We start from the raw sequence: 16,657 nt of genomic DNA on the forward strand, positions 1-16,657 counted from the left end.
CCCACTGATGGCGATGAGGATGAGAGTGACACTCAACAGAGCCCTGTAGGAGGCCAATCTCTTGGACCCATGCACAGCTGAGAGCAGTGCTGACTAGCTCTGACCTACCAGTGGATACAAACTGATGAATAAAATTCAGTAGGGGGCCTTGAAAGTAGTATTTATGGTGTGTAAGTACAACGTGATGATGTGAAGTGGTGTCATATGCCTTACGCAGCTCAAAAAATGCTGCAACAAGGTGTTGGTGATTAGAAAAAGCCTGTTGGATTCCTGCTTACAATCTAAGCAGATCATCAGTTGCTGATTGTCCCTCTCAGAAGCCATACTGATAAGGGCACAAATGGCCCAGAGGTCTGAGAACCCAGCATAATCTAAGGGCACCAACACTTAAAGCAGCTTACAGAACAGGTTGATCAGAATCTTCAGTCAATAACAGTCAAGAGATGTTGGGTTCTTGCCCTGCTTAAGGAGTGGGACTAGGCTATCTCACCATTTCAAGGGGAAGGCACTGTAAAGACCCTGAGGAGATGTTGGCTTTGGGGATCAAAGTACTGGATCATCTGATTGTGAATTGAATCATGGCCTAGGGCTGTGTTGTGAGATGAGGCAACAGCCCAAAGTAGTTCCCAATAAGTGAAGGGTTCATTACAGGATTCAGCTTAGTGTGAAGTGAATGCTGTCACTAAGCCGATCTCAAGGTGTTCTGCAAGAACTGATGAAAGACCACACTATGGACACGACTCTGAACAGCTGCTGATCGTTGGCAGCCCATATGACCATGGAGCTTGGTCCACACCCGAAATGAAGAGGCACATATTCCCAGAGAGCAGACATAGTGCTCCCAACATTCCTTCTTATTGCACCTGATCAGATAGTGAGACTCAGCATGAACTCATTTGAATGTGGTAAGGATGGTCTACGAACGATGTCTTGTGAACTGCTGCAAGGTTCATCGGTGACCATGAATAGCTACTACAATGTCATTGGTCCATGACGGCAACGGTTGATGGTGGGAAGGACATGTAGAATGGGGAATAGCAGTTCCAGTGGTGTGAATGATCGTGGCTGAGATGCATTGCACAATCTCGTCAATACAAACCAACAGAGAGGCGGTAAATATAACAGCAGAGGCATACAAAGGCCACTTGGCTCTGAAGTGCCCAAGATGGTAGTCTGTCTAACAGGCAGTGGCAAGAAAATGACAGGAGCACTAGAAAGTCATGTAGTGACCAACACAGTGAAACCACAAGATTATGGAAAGAGTCTGTTAGAGCCATAGCTGAAATGGTTCCATGGGTGGCACTGAAATGGGTAGGATAACCATCATTCAAGAGGTACACATCACATCATGCTCTGTGACAATCTGGTCAATTAGAAGGCTCCTATCAGACAAACTCGTACTCCCCAACAGGAGGTGGTGTGCATTACAGTCCCTCAACCAAAAGAAAATTGGGTGGGGGGTGGGGATATGGAGGTAGATAAATGTTGCAAATGGTAATCACTCCAGTTGTTTGCACCTGCACCAATGAGATACGAAGGGGAAAGCATTCACTGACGACATCTGTATGAACCCAAGTAAAGACCCCTCCTGAAGCCCTCTTGGGCCTAGCACAGTTCTGACAGAATGCACTATAACCACGGAGTGTTGGAAAATGGTGATCAGTGAACTGTGTTTCTTTGAGACCAATGCACACCACAGATGAACAGAAGATAAGGTGTTTAAGTTCTGGCAGGTGACATTAGTATCCATTACAATTCCACTGAACGATGACATGACTGGCGGCCAAATTAAGTGTGAAGGAGCCAGAAGGACTGACAAGCTACACATATATGATCACAGCCTATCACCACTGTGGATGGAACCACATCCACAAATATCAACTCAGAATCCAACTATGTGCGGGGATTTGGCACCTCTGGGGGCACCGGATGAGCCTTGTCGTGGTTCTTCTTCTTTTCATTTGTAACCTTTGGTGGACAAGGTTTGTTCCAGGAGCTATCTGTATTAAGTATGGGGACGCACGGAGAACGCATAGCTCTGGGTCCCACAGGCTGTGGCTCCTTCAGTTGGTTCAGGGGTTGCTGGGAACAGGGAGTCTGACAGGGAGCCCTGTCACTGGTAGACACTGAAGAAAGAGAAATGGCTCCCAAAGAAAGTACTATGGGAACCACGGGAGGGGATGGTAGTGGTAGATATGGTCTGGGGAAGGAAGAGGTAGGTAGGTAGATGAGGGGGGGGGGGGGGGCAAAGGTTGTGATGTTAGCATAATTGATAATCATATTCACAAGGGGTAAGTGTTCATGTTTCTTCTGTGCCTCAATATTTGACAGGCAGTCAACAGGTTTGAATTCCTGAATCTTCTGTTCCTTCCTGAAAACTGATCAAAATGATGAATGTGGAGGGCGATGTTACGCACAGCTAACATGCTAAGAGGAGTTCACAAGAGTTACACTCATTGCTGCAGTTGCTGCATTTTGGGTCTGCCGTGCAGTGGGATGAAATGTGTCCAAAGCATAAACATCTGAAGCACCTCAAAGGTCATACAGTTTCACATCACACCTGTACAACATGGCCTTAACTTTCTCCAGGAGGACACTTCCTTCAAAGGTTATGATAAAGGCACCTGTACCTGTATGATTATCCTTGTACCCTTTTTGTACATGTCTAATAAAATGTATGAATCACAAATGGAGATTAGTACAAAGCTCTTCATCTGTTTGGGGCACAAGATCTTTATGAAAGAGGATTCCTTGAACCATGTTCAAAGTTCTTTATGGAACAATGGTCACAGGTATATCACCTAGTCGACCACCTGCCTGAAGAGTTCTAGACTGGGCAGCAGAAGACATTTTAATTAATAATGAAACAAATCGTATTTTCCCAGACTCAACTTCCCCTAATTAGTCTTTAATGTTTTCAGCAATGCAGCAATATGAGGAAGGTGTCACGAGGGAAATTGTTTTGGCCTCAGCATACCTTCCTTATGAAGACAGCTCTCCTCCTCCTTTGGACATGAGGAGACTGACAGAAGCTTGCCATCGGCAAGGTGACCAACTGTTGGTTGGATGTGATGCCAATGGCCACAACCTAGTGTGAGGCAGCATGGACACCAACAGTAGAGGTGAGTACCTTCTTTAATTTCTCTAGTTTAACAACTTGGAGGTCCTGAATAGGGGTGATTTACCTACATTCAAGAATATTAGAAGGGAAGCAGTAATTGACATAACCTTTGGTTCCATGATGCTGGGAAGCTATGTCAAACAATGGCTTGTGGCATTAGAGCCATCCTCATTGGACCACATGTATATTAAATTCAACGTTGAAATGTGAATCAGACAGGCCACACGAATTATAGGAATCCCAGGAAAACAGACTGGGAGACATATAGGAGGGACCTTGACTTAAGCTTATCGGAAATTAAAACATCGATAAGGAATCCAGTAGAGTTTGAGGACGTAGCAGAGGCTGTAACCTCTGCCATAGTGACCTCATACCAGGACAACTGCTCTGTCATCAAGAAATGCACAAATAGGAGTGTGCCTTGAAGGAATAACAACATGGAAACACAAAGAAAATTGGTACAGAGACTGTTAAACCTTGCGAGACATAAAGGACATTGGGCAAAATATCGTGAGGCCCTTGTCAATTAGAACCTTGCAATTAGACAAGCAAAGGAGGCATCCTGGAAAGCATTCTGTGAGGAAGTGGAAGCCATTGCTTCTCAAGCCAGACTTCACAAAATCCTCACTAGATTAACAACTAATCCAGGAGATACGTTGAGGGAGGAGGATGGAGAAATACAAAGACAGCACATGAGACACTGGAACTGCTTCTCAAAACTCACTTTCCTCAAATGCTCTGGCAGATAATATAGACCAGTAAGCTTTCCCTGAGAGACAATGGTTCTTAGTCACTCAAAGAGAGGACTGGGAATCAGGCAAGGAGTGTGCCAACTTCAGTAAAATCCAATGGGCAGAGGGAAAATTCCCACCATTCAAGTCACCTGGCCCAGATGGAATCTTTCCAGCTCTCCTGCAACAGGCAAGAGAGAATATTATAAGAGTTCTATGCAGGTTATTCTGGGTTAGCCTAGCAGTAGGAATCATTCCCTAAGAATTGATCTGCCTCCACATTAAGCAAATAGGTGGAGGAGATAGGTGAAGTTCTGGGTTCAGATGAACATTTCTATATCTCCAAAAATACATGATGAAAGGTTTGGTAGTGAGACTGGCACCCATGTGTATATTCCCAATATTCTGCTTTTTTTTAATAGCATCATGATCAGTGACAGTCATGTTGGAAGAACGATAGTAGATCCAGGAATAATCAATCTATAAGACTGGTGAGACTAATAGATTTCACTGCCTCCGATTGCTATTACGAAGAGGGTCACACTCAGGATAGAGCCTTGTTGGTCTCAGTTTTTCTCTATGTGGGAAAAACTGCATGAATTAAAGACTTCTGTAGGATTGCCGAGGATGCAAATTTTGGATGAAATTCTACAGGGGGCCATAAAGCCCCATTCATGTAAAGTGGTGTCTATATGATGACAAGATGTGGCACCACAGGCTAATCACAGGTCAAAGTGACAGTAATGAGATGTTAATAATGGGTAAACGACATTCTGATAAGACTCCATGCAATCGCTGGTGGATTGCTCCTCCCAAAATCTACTTTGTGAGTTACACAGGAAGCTCATTGTACCAAGAATCCCGCACAGCTTATTATGTGCTCAAACAATTTGCAAAGGACATTGGTAAGACTGATCGGTCTGTAACCATCCACTTCCTGTGGACCTACCCTAGTTTCAAAATCAGGATAATTGTTCTTTCCCTCCACTCAGGAAGGAACTTACCCTCAAACCTGATTTGGTTACAAATAGCAAGGTTGTAGTGCCTGCATTTGTAAGTAGATGGCTATGTTTTTGATCAGGGTCTAGAACTGTATCTCTGCACACTCAATATGCTGAGGAGCTCCCATTCAGAAGAAGAGGTGTTATGAGTGCTGAAATGTTGTGTGTCAGAAGACAAGATGACACACACTGCTCAACTTCATGGAAATGGATTGAAGATGTGGGTGAGGTGGGGAGAGGGGAAGGGAGTGGAGGGGGAGGGAAGGAAGGAGAGAAGAGGGGAAGGAAAGGTAGTTGATAGCTGCCAGATGTCAATGCTGGAGTGAAGTGCATTGGTATATAATCCGCAATGATAGTAGGGTCAGATTTCTCTATGGCATCCTTACAGATGCAAGGGATATCAGCTGCTCCTTGTTGACCACAAGGACACTATAATTTGGCCCTTATCTATGAGGGAAAGGTACAATTTCACATTGTTTTTTTAGCATTCCTGTTTTCTAGGATAGTGGGCTCTGCTTCCAGTACTTTTGATGTTGTCAGGATTGTCTTTTGACAGGTGGTGTGCCAAGGCGATTTGCATCCACCATGGGACTGGCTGCAGTAGGGTGGTGATATGTGTAGGGATCTTTATGAAATGGTATCACTAGTTTGGCTGAGCAAGAAACTGTGCCTGAGGCGCTCTTCAACAATCCCATGAGGAAGGCTAATGTGCCAGTTATAAATCTTAAAAAACCATAGCAGGGGGCCTCTAGTGGAGTACCAATGTAGAAGGGATGAAATGATCAGGAAGAAGTCACTATGACATCATGAACCTTTCATTGAATACAAAGGTCAGAACTAGACCTACAGACCATAAGGCTGATTACTGATAGGGATGCATGTGCTATACTAAACTGAGTGGGATAATATTTAGTATATGGAATCAAGATTTAAAAACAACTGCACTAATGAGTTCGCCCATGTACTGATGTTAGAGCAGCCCCTAAGTTGCTAAGGTTCGTTATCTTAGAACTGCCCCATAAAGAGTTATGGATATTGAACTTACCCAGTAAAAGAAACCTAGGGCAGCAGTTAAATAAAACTGATGATCTCACATTACGTCATCTCTCGCTAAGGAACAGTAGGACAGATGCTGCAAATGGTGATTAAATTTTCTTTCTTTTTCTTTTGTATTCACACTGCCACCACTTCCACTGTGGTACTAAGTGGTATCTGGTCTCCAGAGATGGTCTCAAGGAACAATGTACACACCACACTACAAGCTCTTTCAGGATCAATTCTGTTCAAACGACAGGCTCAATAATGATGTAGGACAGGTTAGCTAAGCACTGAGCAAAGCAAGAGCAAGCATTTCATTCCAACAGCATGATATCAGTAGTGGTGTAGACAGGATTCGGATCTGCTAGGATTGCTGAGTCGGCTTTCACCTTTGGTTTCTTCTCTTCTCTTTTCTATTTCTCAACCTCCTCCCTATGGAATTTAGATTCAGTTGGAGGCATATCCAGATACAAGTCCGGTACAGATTAAGACTGGGCTGTTCTGCAGCCCAATGTCTGCATCTCCTGATTCTGCTGGCTTTTATAAGGGCATGGAGTTATGGTGGTAGGACCACGTGGGTGCCAGTTGGATGTGGTCCCTCCTCATACAGATTAGGTGAGCTCAGGGCCCTTAGTGCAGATATGGAAGTGAGAAAAAGGAGGGAGGGAATGGGGGAAAGGAGAGTGGGAGGAAGAAGAGGAGAAGATAGGAGTCCCTTCCCACTCATTAGAGCTCTTCATCCTCCTGGTGGATAATGAAAGGGCTATTTTCTGGGAATAGCTTCCTCTATTCTGGACAAGTGACTTCGAATATTGAAATATTCTGACCTAAATACTTCCACATGAGTTACTTTCAAAAGTCCCAAACCAGTACACTAAAGTTCACCGAAATCAATGTTTCCTTTTATTGGAACACAGTGTTGTTGAAAATTCAGTAACTACTAAAGGGGTTTCTGAACACATACAATCTAAGGCAACTTTTAATCTGCTAGGAACCATTGGCATTTTTGTCTTATATAAATATTACTTGCTTCGTTTTATCTGCATTAATACAAATACTTCACCGACAAAACATAGGTAAGGCTTATTTCCTGGGAAAAAAAGGGCAATACAAAAATTTGCAATAAAATAATACAAATGTAAGATATATCAAAATGCTGGCACTTACAGTTTCAGACATTGGGATTTGGTGCAGTTACACGGTTTCCGAGGCCTAATGCCATTGGGCTCCAACGTGGTGCGGGATGATGCTCCTGAACGCGGAGGAGCTGGGGTATCTGTGTTCACAGGACCAGTAGCCTGGCTGTGGCTCCCACTGGAGCTTAGGATGTTGGCACTGCTAGATTCCTGCTGCTGTGTCTGCGTCTTCTCCTTCTGAGACTGCAGTTGTGCCTGCTGATGGTGACGTTGTTGCTGCTGAAACTGATGGGCTTGCTGCAGCTGTTGCTCTTGCTGCTGTTCTTCTTGTTGCATCTGATGCTCTTGCTGTTTCTGCTGGTTTAGTTGTTGCTGTGCCTGTAACTGTTCACAAAGCAATACTTTATGTGCTACTTTTATGATATTCCACTATTTTATACATATAGTTAGCTGTAAGAAAAACATAGGATAGTCCTAACATATTTTTCTTTGGCTGAGCAAAATTATGAAAACCTACAATATTACAAATTTGAGCCTAACAAACTACATCTGACACAAAAACACTTCACGTTTTCAAAATCAGTAATATGTGTAAATTTATTCTACAGTCTCACTGCTCGTACGTCAAGACGAAACTCTACTTTGCAATGTAGTACGTAATTTGAATGTGGATAGAAACACTATGTATTACTTCGCATTAAGCAGTCCTAACAATCACTCTTCCACAGGAATTGCATTAATAGCGTTGCAGGCAAAATCTTTAAATCTAAATGGTATAATAATATTTAAAATAAACTAGAAAATTTGATGTGACATTCGTGACTGTCTGAAAAAGTGTACTGAATAATTTTTGAGCTGTTTGTAGAACTGCTCTAAAGGTCTCTAGTGTGGACATTCTGCATTCAAAGAGTGGGCCCATACCTTCTCTTGTTTCTTTTTGCCTGTAATCACTTTTTTTTGCACAAATGAGTAACTATTACTGTACTCGGCAATGCCAAGAACATTTTTCACTTTACACTAACGCAAGTGAACATTTACAGCCACATGACTACTCTGTAATTTATGTTTAAGTGCTTGGCAGAGGGTTTGCAAAGCCAACTTTGGACTATTTCTGGGAAGCCCCACTCTTGAATAGCACTTGGGAAAAACAAATACCTACAGCTTTCGGCGAGAGCTTTTATTTCTCTTATTTTACTATGATTGCCATTTCTTGCTACGTAGAAGAGGCTGGGGGACAAAAAAGAAGGAAAAAATAAATAATGCATTTGGAGATGAAAGTTGATGACTGAGATTTCATAAAAAGATATCGCTGCAACGAGAATTAGAAACTCGTTTGTTTGTTTGATTACCATTCCAACTCACACATTATATGTGACATTCTCTCCTCTATTTTGGGACAATGCAAAACAAGCTGCCCTGATTTTAACTTTTTGATGTCCTCTGTCAATTATATCTGGCAAGGATCCCATACCGCACAATGATACTCCAGAAGAGGATGGACAAGTGTAGTGTTGGCAGTCTCGCTAGTAGGTTTATAGCATCTAGTAAGCATACGGCCAATAAAATGCAGTCTTTGGTTCATCTTCTCCGCATTTTCAATGTGATGGTACCAATTGCAGTTGTTTGTAACAACAATCTCTAGGCATCCAGTTGAATCGACAACTTTCAAACTTGAGAGATTAAACATGTAGCACAAATTTAGCAGACCCCTTAATACTCATGCAGAGGACCTCACACTTCTTTTGTTTTGCACCATACAGATATCCCACCTAAATAATTTTGTAATTAATTTTGATGTTACTACACAATACATGACTGTATCACCCGCAAACAATCTTGATAGCTGCTCGGATTATCTCTTGAATTGTTTATATAGATCAGGAATAGCAGAAGCCCTGTATCAGTTTTTTGGGGAAAACTGGATTGCACTTCTGTTTCACATGATGACACTCTGTCAGTTACTGTGGACTGTGTCCTTTCTGACAGGAAATTATGAATCCAGGCAAACAAATGAGATGATAACTCATAAGCACACTATTTGGTTAGAACAATTAGGAAAAGGATAGATTGCTACTCACCATAAAGATGACACATTGAGCCACAAACAGGGAAATGAAAGGATTGTTACACATTTAGCTTTCAGCTGATACCTTTGTCAGAAAAGGGAACACACACACACACACACACACACACACACACACACACACACACACACACACACACACACATTCATACATGTGGGGCAGCTGCCCGACAACAATCAAACACCTTCATTTCTCCATTTCCCCATCATACCTGTTACCTCAATGCCATCCTTGCCACAATAGACCATGCTTCATATTTCTGCTCCAGTTCAGAAAAATATTCCTTACCCTGGCTAAAACCCAGTCACACATTCTGTTCCTTAACTGTTGCCTGAACCATGGAATCACCTCCAATGGCCTAACCATGAAAATTCCTTTCTCTGGATCCCACCTTTCCTTTCAAAATGGCTTTCACCTTTTCAGATTTTGCCAGTCCCGAGCCCTCACAAACCTGGTACTGCAGAAATATATCTCATGACATAGGCATCCCAGAACCATATCTGCTCCCTCTGCAAGATACTGCAACTGTGTAATCCAGACTACATTCATCAAATCTCTGAAATTGAATCGCTTGCTCTCCACCACTTGGAGGAACATTCCAAACATGTTACATAAAGTATCCAACCTGCCGACATACTACCACCATCTTGGTGCATCACTATCAAAATGCACAGTGTTTGTCTTTGTCAGCCTCTCATAACACCCAGACCCCACCTAGATGACCTTTTCGACTTGCCAGGTCCCCGAAGTTCCTTAACATGCCACTAAATCCATAGCCAAAAAATTCACAGAACACTGCTGTAAACCTTTCCAACAAATCCTAAGCCCTAGGGAAGTTTCAGGCCTCTCCAGATGCATCACCTTTAGCCCTACAGCCATGTTTAACCATGTTGGATTTGTCAAAAGACCTACTTTCCTATGCCTGCAATGTAAAAACTTTTTTTTGCAGCCAACACCTCCAACCAAAGCCAACCCAATCTCAACACTGAACCCTGCCTTTTCCAGGCCATCCAACCATGTTCCTCCCCCTCCCCCACCCCCTCCTAACCTTTTCCCCCATCCGTTTCAGCTGGTCCTCCTCAACCAATGCGTCACCATCCTTTATGTTGACCATCTCTTCTCTGATGGTTCCATCACAGCTCTGTCCACATAAACCCACCAACCACAAACAGTACCTGCATTTAAGCAGCTGCCATCCCTTCCACACCAAAAAATCCCTTTCATACAGCCTGACCATCTGGGGACAGCATATGTGCTGTGACAAGAACTCCCTTGCCCAGTATGCTGAGGGTTTCGAAGCCCTTTACAGAGAGGTACTGTACTGCTTCGAGAATTTCGGGGTAAATTCTGGAAATACTTGGCTCCCCACCATCTCAGAACACCCAATATTTTAATTACAAGGGCGAGAGTGTCTTTTTACTGCATTAGAGCACTGTCCCTTAGGCCTAGTCCGCAAACAAATTTCCCATGTCATGTACCACACGCAACGTAATCCTCCCACCACAGCCAAGAGCCAGCTACAAAGGAGTGTTTCCTTTGTCACACAATATAACCCCAGAGTGGAACAACTAAATCACATCCTTCATCTGGGCTTTGATTATCCATCATCAGTGCCTGAAATGACGGACATCATACTCAAGTTCCTTATGACCCCTCCTAAAGTGGTATCTGTCACCCATTCAAAATGCATATCATCCCAGTCTATCCCTATGTGACCGCAACACAAACACTTGTCACAGGGATCACATTCCTGTGGAAGACCCAGGTGCAAGACCTGCCCAATCGACCCTCTCAGCACTTCCTTTTCCTGCCTTGTCACAGGCTGACCATATCCAACCAGAGGCCGGGCCATCTGTGAAAGCCGCCATGTCATATACCATCTCTGCTGCACTAATTGCACAGCTTTCCATCCATGTTGGTATGACTACCAGTCAACTGTCCATCAGGACAAATGGCCACCATCCAGAGCATGGTAGACTACCCTGTGGCACAACATGCAGCTGAATGTAACATGCTTGCTTTCAATGGCTGCCTTACAACTGAGGCCATGTGGACCCTCTTATCCACCACTAACTTCGCTGAACTGTGCTGATGGGAAGTTATCCTTGCAACACATTCTCCACTCCCGATATTATCCCAGCCTCAACCTGTGGTAACCTACTGTCCCAACACCCTTCACCCAACAGAATCCACCTCCTCCCTATTCACGTCCCCTCACCCTCATTGTAGGCAGCCCTCTGCCAATGCACCCATCTGTACTTCCCCTTTCTGCCCCTTGCCTTTTTTTTGCTCCCCTCACCACTCCCTAGCTCACAGGCTCCCAACACTACACCTAGCATTCTTGCCATACATACAGCTAGTCCCTAAATGTTCTGCCAGACAGCTTTCCCCCCCCCCCCCCCCCATTCCCCAACCCATACTCTGCTATCCCTACTTCTGCCCTGCCCCACCAGATATGGTGGTCATGTGTGCACGAGATGTGCTTGCATGCATGAATGTGTGTGTGCTTCACTTTCTGATTAGAGCTTTGGCTGAAAGCTAAGTGTGTAACAGTCCTTTCATTGTGCCTGTCTGCTACAGAACGTGTCATTTTTACAGTGAGTACCAATCAATCCTTTTTTAATAATGTTTATATTCCGCAACCTGGAGTTTCCACTATTTGATTAGAAGCAACTTGTGAGAAATGGTATCAAAAGTGTTCTGAAAATTCAGAAGTACGGAATCAATCTGAGATCCCCTGTTGACAGCACAATCTACCTTGTGTGAATGAAGAGCCAGGTTTGTTCAGAAGAACGATATTTTATTTGTCCATACTGGTCCATACTGGTTATGTGTCAATAGATTGTTTTCTTTGAGGTAATTCACAATGTCCAAACACAGGGTATATTTCAAAATCCCACAGCATATCGTCAGTGATATACGTCTGTAATTCAGTAGGTTACTCCTATTTTCTTTCTTGAATACTGTTGTGAGCTGCCAAACTTTCCAGTCTTTAGGCAGGGATCTTCTGTCGAGCGAGAGATTGTATACAACTGCTATGTAAGGGGCTATTGTACTGGCATTCTCTGAAAGGAATCTAATTGGTATACAGTCTGGTCTGGAGCATTTGCCTTTATTAAGTGATTTGAGTTGCTTTGGTACACTGAAGATACCTATCTACTTCTACAGTAACTATGATTCAAATTCTGAAATACCTACTTCATCTTCTTTCATGAATGAATTTTGCTAAGCCACATTTAGTATTTTCGTTTTAGTGGTGCTGCCATCAGTAACGCTACCATCGTTATCATCCAGTGAAGGTATTATTTGTGTCTTGCCTGTGGTGTACTTTACACATGACCAAAATCTCTTTGGGTTTTGTCAGATTTTGGGACAATTTCGGTTTTGGGAATTATTAAAAGCATATGGCATTTAAATCCACACAACATTTTGAGTGTGTGTAGAACTTCACAGTTCTTCGGGATATTGCATTCTTTTAAATTTGGCACATTTTTTCTGATGCTTTTGCAACAATGTTCTACCCCGTTTTGTGTATCACATGGGAACAGCTTCATCTCCCATTAATTTACTTGTTACTAAACTGAATTTTTATTTGAGTTCAAGCCACATATGTTCTACACTTGCATACTTGTCTGGAAGGAATGGAGACAGTCTCTTAAGAAGCCTCTTAAACTTTTACCTGCTTTTTTACATTCATTTGACATTTGCTTTTAGTGGTTTGGATGTTAATGGTATTCAGTCTTGCTACAGTGACATTTTACCACTAATTCATGTATCTATTATGACGGTCTATTTGCTTAACAAAGAACCCCCTGAGAGAGAGGTCGCAAAAGGTCAATGATATTTAAGGCATTCGATGCTCGACACATTGTCCGCTATGCAACCACAATACTGGCTGCTAATGGCAACAGGGGCTGACACTGGAGGTTTCCACTGATGGGTACAGCTTGAGGCTATGGAGCATAGCTGAACTGCTCAGTCGATGCGAAACTAACAACAGTGATACAGTGCTAGTGGTGTCCGTACAAAACAGAGCAATGGCAACAATAAACAAAGAAAACATTGGATTATATCTACAAGAACTGTTGCTAAAGTTGAAATTTCACCAGAAAGGAAAATTTCGCAGAGTGAGAAAGTAGTGGTAGATGAGTCAGTGGAATGTGTGGTGTTGTATATATTTCACTGTGTGGACAATGCACATGGGGAGTACAATGATGACAATCCTGGCTTAACAAGTGAAAGTGATGCTGATACAGGTGTCAAGCCATGTAGTTCATCATCCTTGTCAGACAACAAGCCATAAACCCAATCTCCAGTGAAATGTAGCTAAGGACAATCGTCGTCCAAGGAGTGGATACTAAACATAATTATGTGCTTGGAAGATCATCCACAGCGTAGTAAAAGAACAATTACGAACAGATTTCTAATACATCCGCAGCAATAAGAAAAACTATGAAGAGTCAAGGGAGGACAATATGCACTTGTTACAAAAATTTCAAGGATGCTTGATACAATTTACAGGATCTGAATGATACTGTAATCTATGTGATGCACAATTTGATGTGCACAACATAGTAGGTCACTGAGTTCCAGGGAAGCAGTGCAATCTTGCATAACTTGGAAGAGTGCTATAGTATTGGATGATATAACATAACTGAATTTCAAACAAAGCGTCAGCTTGACGATGCACAGCATACTGCAGAACTGAACTGAAAATGTGTAGATGAGATAAACTAACTTATCTCATCATTCAGTAAGTAATTTGTTTTTGACTCTGACCAATTGAAATTTGAAGAGAAAATGCATTTGAAAGGAACCCTGGAAATTGGAAGCACCAAGAGAGTTTGAGACCTTAACTTTTCCTGGCAAATTTAATGTTCAAATAACTTACGGGTTTGCTGCCGGGTGATGTCGTTTACCACCGCCAATATTTCGACAGGAACACACCATGCCATTCTCAAGGCCCAACTGCACGGAGGAAGCAATGTGCAAGGGAATTTAATAGCTTGGTTCACAGAGGAGAAACAAGGACCGGTCATCCTATGGAATACAACAACACAGAGATTCTGGCTTGAACGTCCAGCTGTTGGGATAGTGTTATTAAGGAGGCTGTTAAAACCAAACTATCAAGCAACCTTATAAACAGAGATGGTGTTTTTTGTTTAAATGCTGCTTCGAATCCAGCTCTGTCTCTCATCAAACAACAGAGGGACAGAATTAGTGCTACCTCACCTGTTGATAAATAGTCACTGTCGATATTTCTGATGTTGGTTATCCTTGGTTGTGTGTTGACTCTGCGGTTACTTGTTGTGTGTGGGGTATCTTCCTTTTTTTCTCCTCTTTGAACCGAAGTATTAAATTCCCTTGCACATCGATTCCTCCATGCAATTGTGCCTTGAGAATGGCAGGGTGTCCTCCTGTCAAAATATTGTCAGTGGACGATGACGTCATCCGGCAGCAAACCCGTAAGTTATTTGACAAACAGAGTTGCATTACGGTCAACTAACGTCATTGCCTTAATGCACCTGTATACAATTATACTGACTGTTAATTTAGATGGTAAATTAGCTCAAAGGTTATTTATTGTGCTGTGTGAAGTTGGAGGTGCTCCGTTCCCGTATGATTCTTTCTCATATGCATGATTTTGCAAGAGCAGTGGAGAATATTTATGTCACAGCAAGCAAGCACGGGAAAATGTGGGTAAGAGAACAACAACTACAGTATGAGCATTGCTTTTGGACAATAGCTGGTCCAAATAACATGCTTTTACTTGATTCCACGTGTGCATATAAGAATCATACTCCTTTAGAATAAACTATCACTCCAGAAAAATGTAGGACATTGCAATTCATGCCACCTGGAACCATTGAACAAATTCAGCCTCTGGATGTTTGTTTTTCCATGCCTATAATACATACACAGAAGGATAGCATTATGCACATATACAACTGGCAGTAGTATTGCATACAGAAGATACAAAAGGGCAGTGAACTGGCAGAGCTGTCATTTGTACTCAGGTGATTCATGTAAAGGGTTTCCGAAGTTATTATGGCCACACAATGGGAATTAACAGACTTTGAACATGGGATGGTAGTTGGCGCTAGACATATGGGACGTTCAATTTTGGAAATCATTAGGCAACTCCAAATTCTGAAAACCACAGTGTCAAGGTGAAATTCTGAAAACCACAGTGTCAAGGTGAAATTCTGAAAAGCACAGCGTCAAGGTGAAACTGTGAAAAGCACAGCGTCAAGGTGAAACTGTGAAAAGCACAGCGTCAAGGTGAAACTGTGAAAAGCACAGCGTCAAGGTGAAACTGTGAAAAGCACAGCGTCAAGGTGAAACTGTGAAAAGCACAGCGTCAAGGTGAAACTGTGAAAAGCACAGCGTCAAGGTGAAACTGTGAAAAGCACAGCGTCAAGGTGAAACTGTGAAAAGCACAGCGTCAAGGTGAAACTGTGAAAAGCACAGCGTCAAGGTGAAACTGTGAAAAGCACAGCGTCAAGGTGAAACTGTGAAAAGCACAGCGTCAAGGTGAAACTGTGAAAAGCACAGCGTCAAGGTGAAACTGTGAAAAGCACAGCGTCAAGGTGAAACTGTGAAAAGCACAGCGTCAAGGTGAAACTGTGAAAAGCACAGCGTCAAGGTGAAACTGTGAAAAGCACAGCGTCAAGGTGAAACTGTGAAAAGCACAGCGTCAAGGTGAAACTGTGAAAAGCACAGCGTCAAGGTGAAACTGTGAAAAGCACAGCGTCAAGGTGAAACTGTGAAAAGCACAGCGTCAAGGTGAAACTGTGAAAAGCACAGCGTCAAGGTGAAACTGTGAAAAGCACAGCGTCAAGGTGAAACTGTGAAAAGCACAGCGTCAAGGTGAAACTGTGAAAAGCACAGCGTCAAGGTGAAACTGTGAAAAGCACAGCGTCAAGGTGAAACTGTGAAAAGCACAGCGTCAAGGTGAAACTGTGAAAAGCACAGCGTCAAGGTGAAACTGTGAAAAGCACAGCGTCAAGGTGAAACTGTGAAAAGCACAGCGTCAAGGTGAAACTGTGAAAAGCACAGCGTCAAGGTGAAACTGTGAAAAGCACAGCGTCAAGGTGAAACTGTGAAAAGCACAGCGTCAAGGTGAAACTGTGAAAAGCACAGCGTCAAGGTGAAACTGTGAAAAGCACAGCGTCAAGGTGAAACTGTGAAAAGCACAGCGTCAAGGTGAAACTGTGAAAACCACAGCGTCAAGGTGAAACTGTGAAAACCACAGCGTCAAGGTGAAACTGTGAAAACCACAGCGTCAAGGTGAAACTGTGAAAACCACAGCGTCAAGGTGAAACTGTGAAAACCACAGCGTCAAGGTGAAACTGTGAAAACCACAGCGTCAAGGTGAAACTGTGAAAACCACAGCGTCAAGGTGGAACTGTGAAAACCACAGCGTCAAGGTGAAACTGTGAAAACCACAGCGTCAAGGTGAAACTGTGAAAACCACAGCGTCAAGGTGAAACTGTGAAAACCACAGCGTCAAGGTGAAACTGTGAAAACCACAGCGTCAAGGTGA

The 16,657-nt window shown here is 42.9% G+C and overlaps 1 protein-coding gene across 2 annotated transcripts in view; it reads right to left on the minus strand.

The window, feature by feature from the left end:
- Positions 1–16,657, minus strand: part of LOC126329139 (protein lin-54 homolog) — a 236,570-nt gene that overhangs the window by 67,039 nt on the left and 152,874 nt on the right. For both annotated transcript variants that reach the window (XM_049996128.1, XM_049996129.1), the window contains exon 8: positions 7,059–7,411. In XM_049996128.1, coding sequence (XP_049852085.1) covers positions 7,059–7,411 — 353 coding nt within the window. The remainder of the gene's footprint in view (positions 1–7,058; positions 7,412–16,657) is intronic.

Source organism: Schistocerca gregaria, chromosome 2, assembly GCF_023897955.1.
Source record: "Schistocerca gregaria isolate iqSchGreg1 chromosome 2, iqSchGreg1.2, whole genome shotgun sequence".
Lineage (NCBI taxonomy): Eukaryota > Metazoa > Arthropoda > Insecta > Orthoptera > Acrididae > Schistocerca > Schistocerca gregaria.